This window comes from Haliotis cracherodii, unplaced genomic scaffold (genome assembly GCF_022045235.1).
Source record: "Haliotis cracherodii isolate W230 unplaced genomic scaffold, xgHalCrac1.p SCAF_6, whole genome shotgun sequence".
In the NCBI taxonomy this organism is placed as follows: domain Eukaryota; kingdom Metazoa; phylum Mollusca; class Gastropoda; order Lepetellida; family Haliotidae; genus Haliotis; species Haliotis cracherodii.
The window spans coordinates 34,509,917-34,533,887 of record NW_027266319.1 but is presented as its reverse complement, the minus strand read 5'-3'; the positions used below and the strand labels follow the sequence as shown (position 1 = coordinate 34,533,887).

Genomic DNA, 23,971 nt, shown 5'->3' with positions numbered 1-23,971 from the left:
CTGTTCATAAGTTAATGATTGAATACTGTAAGCTGGTCTTCTTGATGCATTGCTTTACTGAGTAAATGTACATAACAAATGTCTTCTTTTTTTTCGCTCTCAGTATTTAATCCTGAAATCATTTTGATGTAGTATGATTCATTGTCTCTTGACATTTTGTATATGTCTTACACTGCAAATCCTTTCATTCATGTTCGGTTTGGTTCACTTCTCTGTTGAAACTAAACATGAAAGATATGAAGAATGCAAGGTTTTAATATTTCACACACGTACAAACTGAGATGACAGATAAGTCTCTATTGTTTAGAGCTCAGAAACATTCAGAGGTATGAAATATTAATTAGTTACATTTTTAGGCAGGTAGAACTTCAGTACTGTTGCTTGTGAGATAAAAAGCAAATGAGGCTAGGATAAATAGCTCTTACATTTTGGATGGTGGCCTGTGTGAAAGGAGTTGAATATAAAAACATAAATCAAAATTAGTCTTTGATATAGTGTTATTGTTAAACTGTTTAAACAGAAGTCACACTTGGTATTATTTTGAGAATTAAAGAATTTTAAACTTAAATGTGCTTCCAGGAAATTGACAGTATTGTTTGGGTGATCAGTTGCTATTTTGTTTTGATGGAAATGTAAGTTCTAGAGATGTCATGGTGATTATTGTTGACTGCTTCTAGGAACATGGCATGATGGAAGAAGAGGTGCACCAGGACGCAGCCATCAACCTGTCCACTGGACGAGACACTGTTCGAGACGCTGCCACTGTTGGGGCAGCAATTCTCAATGGAGATGCCAGGAATGGTGACTTGCATCAGGAATCACTCCAGGTAACAGTTGCATCTATCACAATAGTGTGTGTTGGAGGGGTGAGTGTGTGTTGGTGGGGTGAGTGTGTGTTGGTAGGGTGAGTGTGTGTTGGAGGGGTGAGTGTGTGTTGATGGGGTGAACGTGTGTTGGTAGGGCGAGTGTGTGTTGGTGGGGTGAGTGTGTGTTGGTGGGGTGAGCGTGTTGGAGGGGTGAGTGTGTGTTGGTGGGGTGAGTGTGTGTTGGAGGGGTGAATGTGTGTTGGTGGGGTGAGTGTGTGTTGGTAGGGTGAATGTGTGATGATGGGGTGAGTGTCTGATGGTGGGGTGAGCGTGTTGGAGGGGTGAGTGTGTGTTGGAGGGGTGAGTGTGTGTTGGAGGGGTGAGTGTGTGTTGGTGGGGTGAGTATGTGTTGGTGGGGTGAGTGTGTGTTGGAGGGGTGAGTGTGTGTTGGTGGGGTGAGTATGTGTTGGTGGGGTGAGTATGTGTTGGTAGGGTGAGTGTGTGTTGGTGGGGTGAGTATGTGTTGGTGGGGTGAGTGTGTGTTGGTAGGGTGAATGTGTGTTGGTGGAGTGAGTGTGTGTTGATAAGGTGAGTGTGTGTTGGTGGGGTGAGTGTGTGTTGGTGGGGTGAGTATGTGTTGGTGGGGTGAGTGTGTGTTGGTAGGGTGAATGTGTGTTGGTGGAGTGAGTGTGTGTTGATAAGGTGAGTGTGTGTTGGTGGGGTGAGTGTGTGTGTTGGTAGGGTGAGTGTGTGTTGGTGGGGTGAGTTTGTGTGTTGGTGGGGTGAGTGTGTGTTGGTAGGGTGAATGTGTGTTGGTAGGGTGAATGTGTGTTGGTAGGGTGAGTGTGTGTTGGTGGGGTGAGTGTGTGTTGGTAGGGTGAGTGTGTGTTGGTGGGGTGAGTGTGTGTTGGAGGGGTGAGTGTGTGTTGATAGGGTGAGTGTGTGTTGGTGGGGTGAGTGCATGTGTTGGAGGGGTGAGTGTGTGTTGGTGGGGTGAGCGTGTTGGAGAGGTGAGTGTGTGTTGGTGGGGTGAGTGTGTGTTGGTGGGGTGAGTGAGTGCTGGAGAGGTGAGTAAGTGTTGGTGGGGTGAGTGCATGTGTTGGAGGGGTGAGTGTGTGTTGGTGGGGTGAGTGTGTTGGAGGGGTGAGTGTGTGTTGGTGGGGTGAGCGTGTTGGAGGGGTGAGTGTGTGTTGGAGGGGTGAGTGTGTGTTGGAGGGGTGAGTGTGTGTTGGTGGGGTGAGCGTGTTGGAGGGGTGAGTGTGTGTTGGTGGGGTGAGTGTGTGTTGGTAGGGTGAGTGTGTGTTGGTGGGGTGAGTAAGTGTTGGTGGGGTGAGTGTGTGTTGGAGGGGTGAGTGTGTGTTGATGGGGTGAGCGTGTTGGAGGGGTGAGTGTGTGTTGGTGGGGTGAGTGTGTGTTGGTGGGGTGAGTGTGTGTTGGAGGGGTGAGTGTGTGTTGGTGGGGTGAGTGAGTGCTGGAGGGGTGAGTAAGTGTTGGTGGGGTGAGCGTGTTGGAGGGGTGAGTGTGTGTTGGTGGGGTGAGTGTGTGTTGGTAGGGTGAGTGTGTGTTGGTGGGGTGAGTAAGTGTTGGTGGGGTGAGTGTGTGTTGGAGGGGTGAGTGTGTGTTGATGGGGTGAGCGTGTTGGAGGGGTGAGTGTGTGTTGGTGGGGTGAGTGTGTGTTGGTGGGGTGAGTGTGTGTTGGAGGGGTGAGTGTGTGTTGGTGGGGTGAGTGTGTGTTGGTGGGGTGAGCGTGTTGGAGGGGTGAGTGTGTGTTGGTGGGGTGAGTGTGTGTTGGTAGGGTGAGTGTGTGTTGGTGGGGTGAGTAAGTGTTGGTGGGGTGAGTGTGTGTTGGAGGGGTGAGTGTGTGTTGATGGGGTGAGCGTGTTGGAGGGGTGAGTGTGTGTTGGTGGGGTGAGTGTGTGTTGGTGGGGTGAGTGTGTGTTGGAGGGGTGAGTGTGTGTTGGTGGGGTGAGTGAGTGCTGGAGGGGTGAGTAAGTGTTGGTGGGGTGAGTGCATGTGTTGGAGGGGTGAGTGTGTGTTGGTGGGGTGAGTGTGTGTTGGTGGGGTGAGTGTGTGTGTTGGAGGGGTGAGTGTGTGTTGGTGGGGTGAGTGTGTGTGTTGGAGGGGTGAGTGTGTGTTGGAGGGGTGAGTGTGTGTTGGAGGGGTGAGTGTGTGTTGGAGGGGTGGGTGTGTGTTGGTGGGGTGAGTGTGTGTTGGTGGGGTGAGTGTGTGTTGAGAAGGGGAAGGTGACTTTGTTTTCTGGTTGTTGTTTACAAATGTTGCCGGTAATATATTAAAGGTCTGATTTCCGTCACTTCATACTGTGACATTCAGATAGTTTAGAATTCTTTTTATAGTCAGTTTTATTACCACCATGACATCTGGGGTTGAATTGGTCTTCAGCAATCCATGCTTCCATATAACTGGAATATGCTGAGTGTGGTGTTAGTCCGCAAACAAATATTTGTTGTGGTAACCAACTCCAGTCAGTACCCATTAGCTTTTGTTTGTCATCGGGCCTACCACAGCGTGGATCAGGTTGCCAAGGCCTGTGTCATCGTGGCCTACCACAGTGTGGATCATGTTGGCAAGGCCTGTGTCATCGGTCTACCACAGTGTGGATCAGGTTGCCAAGGCCTGTGTCATCGGGCCTACCACAGTGTGGATCATTTTGGCAAGGCCTGTGTCATCGGGCCTACCACAGTGTGGATCAGGTTGGCAAGGCCTGTGTCATCGGGCCTACCACAGTGTGGATCATGTTGGCAAGGCCTGTGTCATCGGGGCCCACCACAGTGTGGATCATGTTGGCAAGGCCTGTGTCATCAGGGCCTACCACAGTGTGGATCATGTTGGCAAGGCCTGTGTCATCGGGCCTACCACAGTGTGGATCATGTTGGCAAGGCCTGTGTCATCGGGCCTACCTCAGTGTGGATCAGGTTGCCAAGGCCTGTGTCATCGGTCTACCACAGTGTGGATCAGGTTGCCAAGGCCTGTGTCATCGTGGCCTACCACAGTGTGGATCATGTTGGCAAGGCCTGTGTCATCGGTCTACCACAGTGTGGATCAGGTTGCCAAGGCCTGTGTCATCGTGGCCTACCACAGTGTGGATCATGTTGGCAAGGCCTGTGTCATCGGGCCTACCACAGTGTGGATTATGTTGGCAAGGCCTGTGTCATCGGGCCTACCACAGTGTGGATCATGTTGGCAAGGCCTGTGTCATCGGGCCTACCACAGTGTGGATCATGTTGGCAAGGCCTGTGTCATCGGGCCTACCACAGTGTGGATCAGGTTGGCAAGGCCTGTGTCATCGGGCCTACCACAGTGTGGATCATGTTGGCAAGGCCTGTGTCATCGGGGCCCACCACAGTGTGGATCATGTTGGCAAGGCCTGTGTCATCGGGGCCTACCACAATGTGGATCAGGCTGGCAAGGCCTGTGTCATAGGCCCCTGACAGCAGGGCATGTTGATCATGCTGTCAACCACTTGTTGGCCTTGAGTGCACAATCTACAGAAGATACGGTTTAAATGTTGCTGACAGCAGTGTTACATCAAATAAACAAACAAAACAGGTCAACTGTTAAATTTTGTTATGCCTCTATAATGAATCTTGGAATCCATACCACATGACAAAACAATACATTTCAATGTTCCCTTGACTGTCACTGACCTCGAATATTGACTCGTCACATGATGAATATTGACCTGTCACATGATGAATATTGACCTGTCACATGATGAATATTGACTCATCTGCTAGAAAACAAGATGGGTCTGGTACTATCATTTCACGTTTCGTAGCTAAGTTACTGTAATGAAACCTGATAGTTTATAGACTTCATAAACTTTAAAGTGAATTTTAGTGTAACAAAACGAATGATTATTCTTGACGAGGTAAATATGCGAAACCTATTACATGTGTAATGGAAGTGTTTGACACTTACTTGTACATTCTTCTGTGAACAGGCTGTGCCAAAACCCTTTGAGTTCTGAACTTGTCTATTGGCAACATCTTCAATAGCTTTTAATGTTAATGTGTGGGCTTTTATTATGTTAGTACCAGACTGATATTTTGCCGGACATGGTCTTCAGGCCAGTGGGTGATGTCACTGACTGTGCCATCAGATGTTGGACTCAAGTGTCGGGGATCAACACATACTGAAATATCATTACAGGACCTTCATAGCTATTTATGCACAACAGTTTTATGTGTTAGTTTCGTCTGTTACAGTCTGTCGGCTGCTATTTTTTCAGGACATTTTCCAATCTGTATCTGGTTAAAAGTGCAGTCTTTTTATTGCTTTGCTGTCAAGTAAAATTGAAAATCTGCAATTTTTGTGTGCCTCTTTATGTCATTAATTGCCATGTGATGAAGTAACGAACAAATATTAAACACAATTATTCAGAAAGTTTCAACTTGGTGATGTTATGGGTACAGGCATTTTCATGAATATCACATGATTGGGGGCTGCAGAGGGACTTTTTTCCTTGTGGATGGACAAAGTGTTTGTTTCATCATGTACTAGCGGTCTGCCTTGTGATCGATCGAATGCTTCGAGGGCTCGTGGCAAAATTTTGTTTCCCTTTTTGCCAAAGCAGTGTATGTTTGTTCTTTGAGTTCTCATTATCAGTGGCTTGGCACATGTTTACACAAGATCAGAGCGGCAAGACCCAGCGAACTCGGAACATCTCAATACACAAACTAGAGAAAGTAACAAGCTAGGTCCAGTGAGGTGGTGGTAGTTACATTCACGCAGTGGGCAACTGTAGCCACCTCCAGCGGGCTGTGGAGCTGTAAAACCAAATCGGGGGGGCCAAAGTCAACTCCTGGCTATTTACTAAGGAACACTGTGTAAACGCACTTTCTTCTGACTCAGCCTTCGTCAAAAGATGTCCATTCTGCAACTTGGACGATTTTTATATTTGTTGATAATCGAAGATGCTGACTTTTAGACATGTGGTGATATTTTCTTCATCAGGACATTGTTTTTGTGTTGGTGCAGCCGCCGCCTCCTCAGCGGGTAGGAATTTGTGTTTCTCCTATTGGTGGATACGAGCTGATAATCACTAGGAATGTGGTATCATGTTGTTCTATTGATTTGTATTGATGGTAATGAATGTTCCTCTTGTCTCCCTTGACCATGTGATACGAGATAATGAGGTCATATGATAATGTTACTATGTTATAAATGCCATAGTTGTCAGTACCCTGTGCTTGTTCCACAACATGTTTTGAAGGCTCTTGTGTTGTTTAAATGTAACAGTTGTTCTTTAGCCTTATTTTTCTTTACTTGTTTCCAGCTTTCATTAATTATTCACATTAAGGTATACATTTTCATTTCCTTTGTGTATATTGAAACCAGATGTAAGATGTTGTGTCAATAATAGTTTTTGTTTTTCCCATGACCTTATATTTGTGTTTATTCAGTGATAATTTATGCAGCAAAAAAGTAAATATTTTGCTTTGTGCATTGTAGAGTGGTGGTTAAGAATTATTATTATCAGCAAATCAACAACATTCTTTTTGACAAAACATTGAAATGATGCACTTAATCGAAAAACCCAAATTTCTCAGTTCTTATACTACGGTAATGTCTTTTTGTTGGCGTGTATAATGCGCATCCCCTTCTATACAGCTGTGGGAAAAAAGTGTGCAGTATAATCAAGAAAATATGGTAATCAGTTTTGAGGAAGTTTTATAGATTTGAGTTGATCGGACGTTTTGTATTTTCAATTATGGAAAATTGTAGTTGTTTGATGTTTGAATCAGTGCGGTAGATGCATAGTAACAGTGTTAGCTCACCTTCATATCTTCAAAGGTTTGCTTCCTGATATGGGTTCAGTTTGTGAAGCCAATGCTACTGGTCACAGGGATGGCATTGTTAGAATTATTGCTTAGTGTGGTGTTAACACTTCACACTGTAATGTCAGATAAATCACCAAGAGTTATACCACAGCTGATAAATACAGAATGTGCTATGTGAGAACTCATTCTGTTTATGCCATGAGGGATTGAAAGCTATCTACATAAATTATGCTGTTTGAAAGGAAACAAAGGTATTAAAATGTCAAATTGTATTGATTTGGAACTTTTTCATAATGTGGAATGTGAAAATATCAATATTAATCATTTGATTTTGTTTATAGTATCAGTATCAAATAGTTTTCGTTGGTGATAGCTCCATCTTGCTTGGAGCAGGGAAACATGAAAGACCTATTTGTGTGTGTGGAAATGTTGTATTGTTAATATGGCTTTAGAATTCAAAGATAGTGTAAATGTGATTTAATCTTCAAGTATGCCAGTCCAGAAGGTTGGTCTGTTGATCAGTTGTGTAGTTGTGAAATGTAAACATCCTGTGAGTATATGAGGCAATCTAGACGGGAATTTGTCAGGTGACTTCAAACCTGTAAACACGCTGGCTTTTGTTTACGGGTTTGAAATAGCTTTCCTAAACAGCTAAACAAGCGCATTTACGTGACCTGTTTACCTAGAGACTTAACAATTTGTAGATATCTATTGAATATAGTTTGATGTCATTCTTCATAACAACTCACTCTGGAAACAGGACTGTTTGGAAGTGATCAGATAGGGACGAATGTCACGGATTGAAATATACCGGAGCCATTGTCAGGAGCCATTGTCAGGAACCATAGTCAGAACTGGTATGGGGAGAGGGAGTCTGATGCTGAAGTTCTCTGAGAGGAGATGACATGGAGGTTTGGTAGAGACAGAAACCATTGTCAGAACTTGTATGGGGAGAGTGAGTCTGATGCTGAAGTTCTCTGAGAGGAGATGACATGGAGGTTTGGTAGAGACTGGAACCATTGTCAGAACTTGTATGGGGAGAGGGAGCCTGATGCTGAAGTTCTCTGAGAGGAGATGACATGAAGGTTTGGTAGAGACAGAAACCATTGTCAGAACTTGTATGGGGAGAGTGAGTCTGATGCTGAAGTTCTCTGAGAGGAGATGACATGGAGGTTTGGTAGAGACAGAAACCATTGTCAGAACTTGTATGGGGAGAGTGAGTCTGATGCTGAAGTTCTCTGAAAGGAGATGACATGAAGGTTTGGCAGAGACAGGAGCTATTGTCAGAACTTGTATGGGGAGAGTGAGTCTGATGCTGAAGTTCTCTGAGAGGAGATGACATGAAGGTTTGGTAGAGACAGGAACCATTGTCAGAACTGGTATGGGGAGAGGGAGTCTGATGCTGAAGTTCTCTGAGAGGAGATGACATGAAGGTTTGGTAGAGACAGGAACCATTGTCAGAACTGGTATGGGGAGAGGGAGTCTGATGCTGAAGTTCTCTGAGAGGAGATGACATGAAGGTTTGGTAGAGACAGGAACCATTGTCAGAACTTGTATGGGGAGAGTGAGTCTGATGCTGAAGTTCTCTGAGAGGAGATGACATGGAGGTTTGGTAGAGACAGGAACCATTGTCAGAACTTGTATGGGGAGAGGGAGTCTGATGCTGAAGTTCTCTGAGAGGAGATGACATGGAGGTTTGGCAAAGACAGGAACCATTGTCAGAACTTGTATGGGGAGAGGGAGTCTGATGCTGAAGTTCTCTGAGAGGAGATGACATGGAGGTTTGGCAGAGACAGGAACCATTGTCAGAACTTGTATGGGGAGAGTGAGTCTGATGCTGAAGTTCTCTGAGAGGAGATGACATGGAGGTTTGGTAGAGACAGGAGCCATTGTCAGAACTTGTATGGGAGAGTTAGTCTGATGCTGAAGTTCTCTGAGAGGAGATGACATGGAGGTTTGGTAGAGACAGGAACCATTGTCAGAACTTGTATGGGGAGAGGGAGTCCGATGGAGATCAGAACCATTGTTGTGATTCTGATAGTGGAGTGGGTTTGGTGGACATTGGAACTATTATAAAAACTTAATTTATGTGGGTTTGATGGAAGTGGAACATTGACAGTAAGACTAAGAGACTGAAATAAGAGTCAACAGTGAGATGTTTACAGGGTACAATTTCATTCTGTTTTACCACTTGCACCAGGTGCAACCAAGTGAATTATTAATCAGGTTGCACCACCAAAATATTATCTGCACTGTTTTGTCATAAATTGACACGCTGTATTTTCAGTTAGTTTGAATATTAAATAAATTCAAAGAGAAAATAAACTTTAAAATGTACTCCAGTATTTTATTTTGGGCAAATCTGTATATGGCTTTTGACATCTTGATATCCAGTAAACAATCTTAAACAGAAGTTTGTTGTGGTTGTAACCTCATGAGTGACTGTTCTATAGGTAATTGTGAAGAATTAGTTCTGAAAGTTTACTGCATGCAGACCTGTGTATTTTACTATTTTCAAGTACCTTTCCTGGATTATAAACGATTTGCTTCCAGTTCTACAAGAATTTAGTTTTCCACTTTTATCAAACCTAAATGCTGCTATGCACTTTGGGTAAGAAATGTTACCGGGCCTGGGTGCAATCTGACAATAAAAGTCACCTGCACAAACAATGTTTTGCCTGCACTGGTGCAGCTTGGAAATAGCGTAATAGATCAAGGTTTAGCCATATCTCCTGTAAGTTTCAAAACATTTTTAAAAGGTGACAGGCATGACAAATGTACATGATGTGTATGCCCAGAATGCAATACAAGCAGAGGTCAACTTAAATAACAAGGGGAAGTTATGGTTACATTGACTTCAACAATCGCAATTCCCATATGATTAATTTATTCCATATTACGTCAGTTTCTTAAGACAACGTGCTTCACATTTTTCAAGAAGCATTCACAAAATTACTTTATTTGTAAGGGAGATAGGATCGCACTGAATTGTTTCCCAACTTTAGTGTTCGCTTTGCGCTTTGTCAGACGTCCTCATGAAAAACCTGACACTACACTAATAAGACAATTTCTATAACATGTTTCCAGATTTAGATGTTGAATTACATATTAATGAAGAAAAAGATTTTCAAGCACCCATTTGCATTTGATCCTGCTTTGTTTTATGGTATAATTGATGAACTTTGTTGCTTTAACTAGAAAAGAATTTGACATGTAATCCCTTCACAGCCATGCTGTAGTCTGCAACTCAACCAACTGGTCTGTATTCTGAGTCTTTCTTTGGTTGTTGGTTTATCAAACTCAACTGATAATAGTCCAAATATTAATATTAAAATTTGCTGAAATTTTCCCTCAGAGACATGTTTGGGCTAGCAGATTAAGTAATGTGGACACAGAGCACCATGTCTTCTTGTATATGGTCCCTGCCTCTTGTTGACATGACTACTGGGGTAACATACAATCTATGATATTGTTTTTTATGCAGGACATTTCTCTGCTCGAAATATATTTTTTTCCTGTAGCTCATTTGGAATAGAGCTGGCTAGACATGTCATTTCATGTTTTAGATATGTTTTTTGTTTCATAAAATACCTACTGTATAGTATATTCCACATTGATGGTGCAGAGGTGGGTCTTGGCTTCGTAATCTTCCTCAATGTTTGAAGATAAGGCAGGTGCCTTACGTTTTTTATGTGTTGCTAGAATATCTTAATACAACGCATCCTGAACCTTTTATTTTTGACATTTTGGTTAGGCAAGGACTTGGATTTAGATTGTTAGCTCTTTATTTCTGGTTATCTCCCCCTTTACCGAGCAGTGATAGAAACACACTGTTTTAGACCACTCGTCCTTATGATGAGAACAGCAAAACCCATAATGATGGGTGATGACACCAGGTGTTAAATGTCTAAGTGCATCACTTGGAGCTGTGCTCCAACATTATGCTGACATGTGATATTGGTGAAATTCTTTTCTTTTATCAACACAGTGGTGATTCCAGGTTAAGGGGCTTAAGAATTAGGAGATAAACATAGTGTGTTTTCAATGTAGAGCTAGGTTGTCATGTAGATTTAACCGCAATAATTCGAATTTGGAACCATATGTGCAGCATGAGGTTTCAAATATTAAATTTAGCATCACAGTTGTATATAGAAAAGCGCCAAATTCCAAGCTCTCTGTTGTCCCCAAACTTAGAGTACATTCTCTTGTAGATTTCTATCGTGTTTTCTGCACGAAGTGTATTGCCACACGTCCTTTGAATATTGAATATTGTAGTAACCACAACTTTGCATTTTGTAACCTATGATTGTAGATATAATTTTTTCAATATGCCCATCAACAATGACTAAAAAAATACTATTCTATGAATATTAACTTTCACGGTGATGCGGACGGCTGTTTGAATCAGGGGGGAGTTTATTGTGGTTTGACAACCTCAGATCGACCAATCAGAGTCTAGTAATTTCAAAATTCATGGTGGAATAGTTCTCAAGTACATCCTGTTTGTTGGAAGTGAAGATTGGGTGGTTCCAGCATGTTGGTTTGCCTTGTTCAGACTGTGTTATTCATGGGCGACTTGGGTGATCAGGCTCTGTGACTTTGTTGATTACAAGTCAAAGTACCCCAGCATCGTGGATCATGGCTCACAACATCAATCACTTTTTGGGTCTTGACTCAATTTTCCGGCCACTGTCATTATTAAGCTGGAATATTGCCATATTGCCATTAAGCCACAAACAAATACATTAATTGCAGGTGATTACATGGCATTTGATTGGCTAACCAAGCCATATTTTCTGTGTTAATGCTTCCATAAATTGAAAATAATTAGGCCAATCCCGCTGATTGGCTGATAATTGAATGGGCGGGCTTGTGTTGCATTTTGGCGCTGAGCGTTGTTTCCTGATTTCATATTATTGTCCAAAGTTACTGATTGTTGTGTGTGTTGATGATTAAGTAGCATTTTGCAGTAGTTTGCATAAAACTGCTACACTACGCCGATTTACACAGTTTGCATACCTCTTTTATGCTTATACTTTCATGAATGCAAAAAGATATTGAAGACAATTTTTAAACAAATCTAAACACAAACTTTCATCCAAATGTTAAACACAGTGTTCTCCCCTTTCAGATCTCAGCCTCCCCTCAGGCTCCGCCTCCTGGGAAGAATTCTTCCAGCTTAGTGGGAGCTGCTAAACGGAAGTTGAAGTCGGCATCAGACACTTCTCCGCAGCTCGCCAATCTATCCCAGCAGCCCTTGCTAATGATGGCTGCACAGCACGGCCTCTCCCCGCAGCAGGTGCAGCAGCTACTGCAACAGCAAGGCGTTTCCCCACAGCAGCTGCAGCAGATGATGCAACAACAGCAGACACTGATGTTACAACATCAGGTACAGTAAAACATTTTTGCAATGACAACCACCTCCCATCAACCTGCTGTCATCGACCCTGACAGTGTCAGGGGGAAATTGCTGATGCGGCGTAAAGCAATATTTTTAATTCATTCCAAACTCCATTATTTACTGGCCGCAGTCAGTTGGCTCTAATATGGCTGAGTGCTGCAAACAAACAAACAAACCTTCAATTTATCTTGTCGGGTACACTCAAGTTGATAATTTTCAGTAATTAACTTCAGGTTTCCCAACATTTCAGAAGTAACACAGATATACTCTCATCAATGACCAATGTGACCCAGCTAAGTTGTTTTAAGACAAGATTAGATTATGTAGTGAACTGACATAGCTCAAATGATTATGTGTGACCCTGCCTTGATGGATGTTCCTTGCCGTTCCAGCAGCAGCAGCAGAAGCTTCACGAGCAGGTGCTCCATCAGCTTAACGAGCAGCTTCAGCTGAATGTCCTCCAGCAGTCTCAGCTTATCCAGCAGCAACAGCAAGATAAGCAGAAGAGCGGGAAGCATGCACAGCAGCAGTTGCAGCAACTGGCCATCCAGCAGCAGCAGCTGATTCAGCAGATCCAGCAGATACAGCTCCAGCAACGGCAGTACCTCCTGGCCTGTCTCGTCCAGCCCTTCAGTGGGATGCCACAAGGTAGGTTCACTACTTGTCTCACACGACACCTCCTGGCCTGTGTCACCCAACCTCTCCTCCTGTCTCACCCAACCTATACTCCTGTCTCACCCGACCTATACTCCTGTCTCACCCAACCTCTCCTCCTGTCTCACCCGACCTATACTCCTGTCTCACTCGACATCTCATCTTGTCTCACCCAATCTCTCCTCGTGTCTCACCCAAACTCTCCTCATGTCTCACCCAATCTCTCATTTTGTCTCACCCAACCTCTCCTCCTGTCTCACCCAACCTCTCCTGTCTCACCTGAACTCTCATTCTGTCTCGCCCTACCCTTCAGTGGGATGCAATCTCACCCAACATCTCCAATCTCACCCAACATCCTCTCCTATCTCTCCTGACCTCTCCTGTCTCACCCATCCTCTTCTCCAACCTCACCGACCTCTTCTCCCATCTCTCTTCACATCACAACTACAAGACAGTATGTACAAAAAATTGTAACATTTCTTCTCTTGGCAATTTATATCATCATTCTTTGCAAGTGCTCATGATGATGTAAAATAGATATAGACATGAGAGGGCTATTATCAGTATGCCGTATCAAGGCTTCAGAATGTGTTTGGAATGGTGTTGAGCATGTTTCACTGATTTATGTTTGCAAGGGAGATCCTTTACATTTCAGTTCAATATCATAGCTGTACAAATAACGTCTGTTGATTCTTTCCCTGTAAACCAGGTTAATGTCTGTCTGCACAGCCCAGATGTATTTCAGGTTTTATTCTTGAGTTAAACTGAAGATATCGGATATGGTAGAATCTTCAGTATGATGGATTGAAAACATGACAGCATTGGTATTTGATTACCAGAATGTTTTTTTAAATTTTAGGAATGAATTCATTCTTTTTAAACATTTTGTCTTTTTGTTGTGTAAAAAATCAGTTTAAAGAAAACTATCTTAAGGCATTTAAGAAAACAATACACTGTAATATAAGATTGTCAAATGTTTTCCAACAGTAGAACCGATATAAAAATACATCTCTTTTGACTTCATAAAACCAAACACAACTCAATCATAAATATGCTGCTTTGAGCAGAGGTACCCAAAGATCACAGTTTATCTTCAAAGATTATGAATATTTTATGCCAGTTTAGAACTAAATCACCTATTACAAACTGTAGCTTGTTTATCACAAATACTTTGTCATGAAGACTACAACTTACAGATATTTGGCTTCAGAGATAAACACAAAATGGTTAGGTAAGGCCAGACCAATGCTTCTTTATCGTTTATGGATTTTCTGAACAGTATTCCAAGAAAGTGAAGCAAAATTTAAAAACCGAATGGCATCAGTGTTGATTTGAGATTAAATAGTTAGTTCTTAAAAAACAAGAACACTGAAAAGGAAGGATAATCATAAAAAAAACCTAACAGTCTGTGTAAGGCATAGAAAAAAAGTAGCACTATGTCATAGGTCTATGTTAAAGTATGGGAGTTAAAATCGTCTTGGCTCTGCAATCGCTTTGTGGAACAGGGCCCTAGGTTTGAATCCCCACATTGGCACAACTGGAATGCTGGTTGTTAACAATGCTTCATTGTTTGATATATGATAAAATTGTAATAGCAGGCTCGCTCGCTCACTCACTCACTCACTCACTCACTACATATATTAACACTGGAAGTTTCTATTGACTGTTCTTAAAGCTTTTATGATTTCATGAGTGAGCTGTCCCAATGACACTAGTGTCATATCCCCTGAAGCGCAACGGTCACCTATAGACTAACATAGACCTAATTGTGGCAATTATTCATGGAAAGGCAAGTATAACAAAACATCAACAATAAAACTGTCGTTACTAGAGCAAGGAGGTAAGACGATCTTGCAATAAACGTTTATTCACATTACCAGTAGGCAATACCTCACCTTGTTTTGTAATCAAGATAGTAAATAATGAGCTGACACAGACCCCATTCATGGGCAGTTCATGCTCAGTTTAGTTTGTTTATTGCAGTAATGATCTGCATGTTGAATTGGGATAATGTTATCTTGATCAAGTCGGTACACACACAACGATGGTATATCAGTTTTATTGTGTCTGGCTGATAACATTCTCTAAGCCTCAGTTGACACAAGTGTTAAAGTTTGTGAAATTCTAATATTACAGCTATTTTAATTTTATAACTGGGAATATAGTACTGAAGTATTTATATAAATTGTATTATTTGTAAAAGTCTGCTGAATTCCTACAAAATCACCCAGGAGCTGAGGTTAATAAATCTGTCATAGCTTTTAGACTCTGTGTTTTGGAATATTTTCAGTTGACATTAATTAGGAGGGCATGCCAATTTAACCAATTTGTTAGTAATCTTTATAAAATGTAATACCAGGTAAATTGTCCTATTTCATCATTAATGATGTCATGAGATTTAGAAATATTTCCTTCGAAGAATTCTTGCTCACCATCCAACACCAGTTTGAGAGCCATGTAAGCAAAGCCATTTTTCATCCTACAACAGTCAACATTTTCTTATTCTCAATTCAAGATTGACAAACAGCGTCCTTCAGGTCTGTATGTGGATTCGGACACTCTGAACTTGTTCATTTGATATATATAGATGTTGCTCTTAGTCTAAGGTATCATGCACATGTACATACCAAACAGATCTCTCAGTGTCCCCAGGGTCGTCAGGTTAAGATTTGAGAATGTCGTGTAATTGAAGAAGTACATGTATAATTAACTTATTGTTGAGGACAATGCACCAAGTTAGTTGTCTACAGACCCTGAATTCCCACGTGGGCATGATTGTGTTGTTTTCGTAGATTTAATGTGGAGGTGATTGTTATTAATTAAAAGGTTTTCTTTTTGGGGTTGGTGGTTTGTTAAGGCTGATTGACGGCCTACTGTGGGCCCAGCAGTAAGGCTGTATCTTCTTCCCGTGGAGTTAATAGTAGATGCCAGATAAATATTTCACAGCAGACCATGGTGTTAACATACCAGTTCAAATATTTGCTTTTGTCAAATGCATATATTTGATTTGGAATGTTTATGTTACAGTTAGCCTGGTTGTCGTTGTATGCCCCTGTAAATTATTCAGAACTTTTCAAAACGCTTTTGAAATTTTATACATGGTGTTTTCTTGGTTACTGTTTTGTTGACAATCCCTATGAAATGTGTTTGTTTGTTGTTAGAACCACATATTGAGAGTCAGGTTACAGTATGTGGCTTTTGTGATCATACCCTGGTGTCTTGGACAGGGATCAGTCCTCGTGCGATCAGCTTTTGATCAGAACATGCTTTGTTGCTGAGAAAAACATTCCCTCACTTACAGACTTGTATATATTTGGTAAAAACCTGTTATTAACCCTTCTTTCCTGGTTTATGGGTTTCCTCCCATATCAATCCAACACACCCTGATATTGAATACCGATAAGGAATTGAACCCTAACTCACTCACTCACTCACTCACTCACTTATTACTAGGGCTGGCAAAAGAGATCGATAATAAGAATATATTGGCGATGGGAAAAAATATAAACGATTAATAATATAAATGATTAATGATAAAAAGTGTGTCATTGATAATATCTTACTTAAACAATTGTGATGAAATAAAGTTAGATGTACCCAAACAGACTTCTTATTGTCACTTGCTAGAGATGGAAAGTAACTTTTTTTGTTATATCTTGAGTGTCCACAAGGTAATCCCTGCATAAATGTGTTGCCACTCACCAGTGGAGTAAAATATGTTGATTCCTTTAGGACTTTATTTGCATGTTTACTCAAAGTTACTTCTCTGATATTTATCTATATTTAGTTGATAATGATTGATCTCTATGATCTGTATCGATAGCTAGCCAACTTATTACTAACCCTATTTCTGGTATCTATTATTTCTTCAGATTTAATTAGTAAAACCTTCTGTTGATTGTGGTATTTGTTAGTTTTGTACATACTATGTAAAATCTCACTAACTCTTCAGAAGGTATTTTCCACTGGACAGTGTTTACTACAAGAGGCTTGGGGAGTAGGAACATACCAATAAACCAGTCGTGCTCTTATTTGGATACTCTCCCCTTCAAGTCCTATGAATTCTAAAGGCTAGCAAACGTAGCGTGTGATTATTTACTTACAGCTCCCACAACTCTGAGTAGTTTTTTAAAGCAAGGCAGGACTTAAACCATACAAAGCATGATACAATGTTCTGCCCCAAGCATAAACCAACCACATTCACCTAGTTCACAATGTGGCCAACAGCGCCAGGGTTGGGCATAGTAGAACTAACTTAATACAAAGGGTGAAAACAGGAATATTGTGTTTTTAGATATTAAAAAAGATTATATTCATTTTATTACAAAATCATAAGTGCCATGTTGTGGGATATGTTTTAGATGTTTCATGTTCATGTGTCATTATTTTTTTATTGTGACGAGGGTGGATGTATTGTTAGCTCACCTGATCCGGTATTTCATAATAACTCATGTCAGGGCGTAGCTATCACAGACTATAGTTTTGAAACAGCCAGTTTAAGACTTTACATTGATGACATCAGCAATCGGAAGTACAAGTGAACCTTGAAGGTACTTGTTTGTTTGTTGTTTTGTTTGTTGTTTAACGCCACACTCAGCAATTTTCCAGCTATAAGACGGCGGTCTGTAAAAAATCAAATCTTAACCAGACAATCCAGTGATTGATATCATGGTACTTGTGAAAGGGTGGGAACATTTTGTGAGAAAGGGAACAAGCAAATCTATAATAACCTGAGTATAATTATTCTTATTATATAAGAAACATTTTTCAATTGTCTTACTATGTACATGAAAGGAGTCCTAAGAATACCTGCCAGAATGGTCGAGTTGCTTTGGAGTTCTCCGATATGCTTGTTTCATGACATGTTTGAGGGAATCAGTAATTATGTGAGAAGCTCTTTGAGGATGTCAATCTCTGGTGTTCACCTTGAGCATGTGTGACATCCTCCTGCTGTGACGAGAACACTTTAAACAAGTTCAGAAGTACACAATCATTCTGGATGTATTTCACATAAGGCAAAATTCAGTGCTAATTTCTTCTCTGTAAAATACTCATAAACATCTTATATTGATGTCGATCAAATTGTAATCCTTTTGACCCCTGACAGAGCTACAGCTTTTCTTTTCATATCAATGCCCAAACTCGGGTATTGACTGTCAATGCATTGTTCAGCATTGTTCAAAATTGTTGACATCTACATAGAAGTCTACACATAACATGAAAACTAGTAGTAGGCAGTAGTAGTAGCCTTGTAGTTACAGCGTTCACTCTTCATGCCTAAGACCCGGGTTCAATTCCCGACATGGGTACAATGTGTGAAGCCCATTTCTGGTGTCCCCTGCCGTGATATTGCTGGAATATAGCTAAAAGCATTGTAAAACATCACTCACTCACTTCAGCACCTTACAGGGTTAGAACTACTCAAAAGCTTTACTAGCCCGGGTAAAGATAAAATTCCCTTATAATGGGGACATTTGTACTAGCCTGCAGGAATTTGTACTAACCCGGGGCTAGTGGGCCAGTGTTAAGTTCTAACCCTGACCTTTAAGCCAAATTTTGAAGTAATGAGATACTGACATATTACATAGTTGTCTGACTGAGTGCTGTCTTTAAGTGCAAAGTTATTACTGCTATTACCATAATTATATTCAGAAGGACACAGTAAATGTTTCTTTAGACACTAAGATAGAATAATGAAGGAGTGGGAATAAAGAATCTGTTTCTCTCCATCCAGGAGGAGTTTAGACTGAACAAAAGCTTGTAGCTGTCATGTCACTTTGGTGTGGAAAACCCAACAGGTTGTTTCCAAAGTTTAAAAAAGGGCCTGTCTGGGTCACTATTGAAACAATTGCTAAGACCAGAGCAAAACACAAGGAGGAAAATGTGGGGTAGAGAGAACAAACATCGGACGTAATGAACTACATGCCGGTGTTGGACCAGTGGCATTCGTGGGACAGTTGCTTTGTTTGCTTCTATCGAAGGTGTTAATTGTAAGAAAGCTCGTCTTGCACAGGGAGTTTGCTCTCCTCCGAATGACTTCCGACATAGTGTGAAAAGCTAGCGCCTTTCATGACAAACCCAGGATAGCTTTTCCTAAATTCTGTGAATAATTCCTGCGATCGACCCCAGAATTAGATGATCTTCATGCCTGGCATGGTGGTAAACATTGACCACAAAATAAATAAGGCAGGATCAAAAGCAAAAGTTAATTTACTAGTAATACTGTCACCGCCATGCTATTTTCTGTTGCTTACCCACGCCAGTGGCTGAATGAAAGTGAAGGAATTAAAGTGGAATGGAGTCGCAGCCAAAGTTTATTTAGGGTTTATTGAGAGAAATGTCAACTGCCTTTACTAGTCTCAAGGCTTTGTTTACCATCAGTAAAAATCATTTCGGTGCTGGCTGCTGAAATTAACTCGCGATAAATATGAGCCGCAGCCGTATTGACAAGGGAAATATGTTTTAGTTTGGGGAAAATACCAATATTTAGAATTACTCAACGCGAGTCAAACAGAACCGGCTTGGGGAGAGACAAATCCAATCAAATTCTGCGAGGGACTGTTTGATTTTGATGCTAAACAAACACAAGATGATGCTACCAACCAAAATTCCTTTGTACACCACTGGACCTTCCACGACCTACAAATCAAATATGGCAGCCTCGTGTTGGCATAGTGCCTCGCTTCATCTCGCTTGATTTTCTTCATGGCGATTTCAAAAGCAATCCACCATTCTTCAAAAAGGATGGAAAATTAGATATATTCCCAGAATAAATGTTAATAAAATACTGCCAATATTTTCTCACCTAAACTCTCCCCAATTCTGAAAGCCAGGGGAAATTGATGGGCTCTGTACATATTTCCAGGACAAACATTGTCCAAATTCCATCATGCTATTTCTAAAGATTGTTTGTGTCTCGTCTCCCTATTACATGTTTTTCAGTGTTTCAAATTTTATTAACTGCGAGTTTAAATCTAACAAATATTTCTGTTTAACATTTGCGTCGTGGTTTGGTAATGGAAGACGAGATACACAAGGGCAAGGCTTGGTTTGTGGCTCGATAATGAATGATAAAAAATGTTAATTAATGTTAATCAATGTTGATGAATGTTGATGAAATCCTACTTGTCAGTTTAGAAGTGATCTGTTATCTGGACTGGAATAGACATGGCCACTAGACTGCTTGTTTCAGACAAGCCGTATTTTTAAGTATGATTTCACCCCTCCCAGAAATATGTATTCTTGAGCATCTTGTCTGAAAGAATTGAGTCAGCTCACTGAACATTGTTGAGTTGAAAAGGATGACTTTATAATGTTCCTTTCTTGTAACACAGTCTAAACAGAAATTCTGCCTTGACAATGTTTGGCCCACAAGTAGCTGCCATCTTGATCTGTGATGCAGCAGTATCACCCTTGTTGCCTAATTCTGTATGCTCAGCTGTGTTCCTCTCTGAATGAATACACATCAGTTGGGTTTTTTACTACTCTGCATCAGATAGGGATATTCCTAAATTCCTGATTTCTTCGTTTATCCATGTATAGATAGACACCATAGATCATATCCAACAAGCTCATTTCAGTGGACGTGTAAAATAACTAGATTTTTTTATGAAATAACTTTGTTTGTTGTTTATTTAACTCCGCACTCAACAATATTCCAGCTATGAGACGGTGGTTGATAGATTGTTCCTAGTCTCAGGCCTAACGGACTACTGGCTTTGTCTATTCTTGCCTTGTGTGAATAAAAGTGACAAAACCCTTTCCATAATGATAAGAAATTTATGTTATTAGCAAATTCCATTGTACAATTCAGCAGTCCTAAGTTTGTGTTTATGAATCATTATCATATAGTGATGATACCAGATGTTTGCTTAAGTCACGAAGTGGTATAAGGCAATATAACATGAGGTGATATAATATCAGGTAATATGTTCATACTATAGAACTAATATGAGATTCATTATGAACCATTGCTTGAGGCAATCTTGGCATTAAAAATATTGTAATGCCCTTATTTACATCGACATGTCACAGTCATTGTGACAAGATTGCTGATGTTGAACAGCAATGGATGATGTTTCAGGGGTACAAACTGGCACACCACCACCAACCCAAATCTGGCCCAACTAATGTTAAGGACATCGTGAGGACTGATAGAATTTCAGGCATGTTGGGGAACCCTTTAGTCAGTCATCAGGGACCCTTTAGTCTGTCATCCCAGACCCAACCTCCATTTGGATTATATTATTTAGCTTCTAGATATATAATATGAATCAGAAAACTTTGTGGCAGGTCAAACTGCACCCTGGTATCAATTAGCTGACATGTGAGGCTGCCCCCCCATCTAGAGTTAGTGAGTGAAGGAGGTTTTATGCTGTAGTCACTAATATGGTAAATCCACCAATATCGCTGCAGCCTGTTAAGTCATTATACTTAAGACTCATGATACCATGGGGGGCACAATACCGGAGTCCTTGTCTACCTAGGAGCTATTGTCACCATATAATCCCCAATAAGTGCACCTTGTTTGGTGCCCAGTCCAGAAATTGTCAGGTGTTTTGTTCTGCTGCACATATAGCATGAATGTTTGTTACACTATACCCCTGTAGGAATACTAAGTGTGAAACGATACGATACATATCACGATACATGGGTCATGATATCATATTATTACGATTCGCGTGGAAACTTCTTGACTATAAATATTTTAGAGCAGGTTCCAATGGCTATAATGTGTGATGTGGGTAAGAAAATTGTGTCACCATGTCACCATTGATTGTTATGAGCTTTGCCTACCCTGCACAGCAGCTGTCGTACAACTGTAACCATGCTGACTGCAGGGTAAAATAACATTTTATTTTTCATTTCACACTTGAGAATTTAGTCCATTTAAATCTGAACATGTCACAGCTGTACATGTTGGGTTTTTTAGAGAAAGAATTAATTTCATTCAATTTGTGTGAAATAGTTTTACTCATCTTACTCAAACTTTTGCTTTTACCAATGGGCTCAGATAGTGAAAATGTCATATTTTGACAGACTGTCAGGCTGGACCTGTGGCTGACGGCACAGAGAGTGGTTTAGGTTGAGACGTTTACAGAAGTATCACCCAATTAATCACTATCTGCGTGTGGTGAATAGATACATTGTTCCCACTCATATTCTGATATAGTTTCTCAATGTTTTTAAACAGATCTGCAAGATTTACTCAACAGACATTTTAACACTTCCTGTTAAAAAAAGATTGCAAACATATTTTTTCTTTCCATGATCAAGGAAATAAGATTGTGATGGCAGATCAACAGCAGACCTAATAGGGAATCAGAAATTATTTTCCATTTGTCTTGCCAGAACAAATAATTAACAACAACATACTAATAAAGAAAAGTAAACACATGATAATTACTACAAGAAAAACAAAGGACAAAATAACAATATGTTAATCAAGGGCAACTAACCCTGCAAAGCCAAAGTGATTATTTGTTTCTAAATGCAGAGTCACAAGAAGGGTTCTCTGTGATGACTTGGGATCTTGTGACAGTTGTACTGTGTAGTGTGCTGAGACCAATGTTGTATCTCTATTTATAATTCAGGTTTGATAGAGTGACCATGAATGTGTATGATCATGCTTCAGTATGATCATAACACTTTGTTGTGGTTTGTAAGACAAGCCTAACCTATTTCCTCTATTAGACGCCCGGGGTCTATTATTTTCACGCAAGCTGTTGACCCAACGTCTTTTAAAGACCGGCGTCTATTCTGCACACTATGGAAACTCACTACCTTCCCAAATCCCAGATTCTAAAGTCATACAAAGGTACATTTGCAGTAAACGGTCATTATTATGTGAAGGGAGTAATCCTTACATGCTGTAAGTTCATGTGATAGGGATAATTAATTTCATCAAGTGATGGACCTGGCCTCTACTAGAGACCCAGCGTCTAATAGAGGAAATATAGTTCTTACTGGCATTATAGATTTACTGTATTACATGCATTGTATAATGATCCCGTGTATTGTAAATATGTCGTATCACGCCCTTCCCTCTGGTGTGGTTACTTGGCTGCTTTGTACTTGTGATTGTACACCATTACTGTCACAGACACATTGTGCTAATAGGAAATCTTCGAGTGTCGGTGCTAGTCCTGCTATATCTTTTATACAATATAAAATATTTGTTTTTCCAAAACATAAATCAGACCATACAAGAGTGAAAAGGACAGCTGCATTACTGTGCCTGTATTCTTATATGGGGAAATGATAGTACTTTTATTGTCATGTTTTTTCTTCTTTTCTAAAATACCTAATTCATGAGCAATTATTTTGATTTTTTTTCAGAATTGCAAAAAATAAATGTATTACCAAGCGAACTGTAATATTTCTTTCAGCCTACTACAAATAGTAGAGAAAGGCAATCCATATCTATTTGTGTTGTAACTACACTGGGGAATGTTGATATCCATGAGGTTGTGTTCTGATGGTGTAACTGGATGAACTATGTGTGCGTCAATCTATAGCCAATATCCCATAAATGGGTGCCCCTGAAGATGTTTCCCAATAGCAATTTAATCTGTTGAGGGGATATACAACATGGCTGATGTTAGACAAACATTATCTCCATCCTTGGTTATTATCATCTTGGCTTTCCTATCAACTTGATGAATGTGAAATGATTATACTCCACGCTTGAATATATCACGATGAATAACTATCAAAACAGTCTCCTATTACTGTTTGTTGTCAATTGTTTATCATTTTTATACGCTCTACCGAAACCATGGCAACGCTCTTGCAGTGTTTGGGTAGCATTCATTATTTAACAAAAAGCTGAGGCGAAAAACCCACTCCTTGTTGGTTTTCATTTAAAGCTTTATGTTGTGCGACTATTGTGCTGTCATGTTGCAAACAACATAGAAAGTAGTCATTAGGCAGGCTGGGAGATACAGGAGCGATTGTTTAGTGTTATACGCACACTCCATCATATAATCCCTGCCATTGAATACATTCAATAGAACATGGACAGGGAATATAGCCCTGATATGTTTCGTACTAGAGTGTATGGTCCAACTGAATTAGTCTATTAAAAGCACTGCAGTTGCTTGTTTGTGTTGGAGAATTGTTAGGCAGGCAAGATAAAAGCTTTCTGGGCCTTGTTTATATCTGTAGCAAACTCCAGACTACGAGACTATTTATAATTGATTTGTTTACACCAGTGTCAGGGCTTGGGTTGTTTACACAGTTGCCTTTGGCAAACAGCCAGTTTGTTTATCCCGCCTGCCCATTATAAAATTGTCCAACTAGAGACAAGC

At 40.7% G+C, this 23,971-nt stretch overlaps 1 protein-coding gene across 3 annotated transcripts in view; it reads left to right on the top strand.

Annotated features, from left to right (window-relative positions):
- LOC139446115 (forkhead box protein P1-like) overlaps positions 1–23,971 on the top strand; it is an 86,686-nt gene that overhangs the window by 26,187 nt on the left and 36,528 nt on the right. For all 3 annotated transcript variants that reach the window (XM_071227394.1, XM_071227395.1, XM_071227398.1), the window contains exons 2-4: positions 678–827; positions 11,739–11,996; positions 12,401–12,656. In XM_071227394.1, the coding sequence (XP_071083495.1) occupies positions 687–827; positions 11,739–11,996; positions 12,401–12,656 (655 nt within the window). In that variant the 5' untranslated portion in view covers positions 678–686. The remainder of the gene's footprint in view (positions 1–677; positions 828–11,738; positions 11,997–12,400; positions 12,657–23,971) is intronic.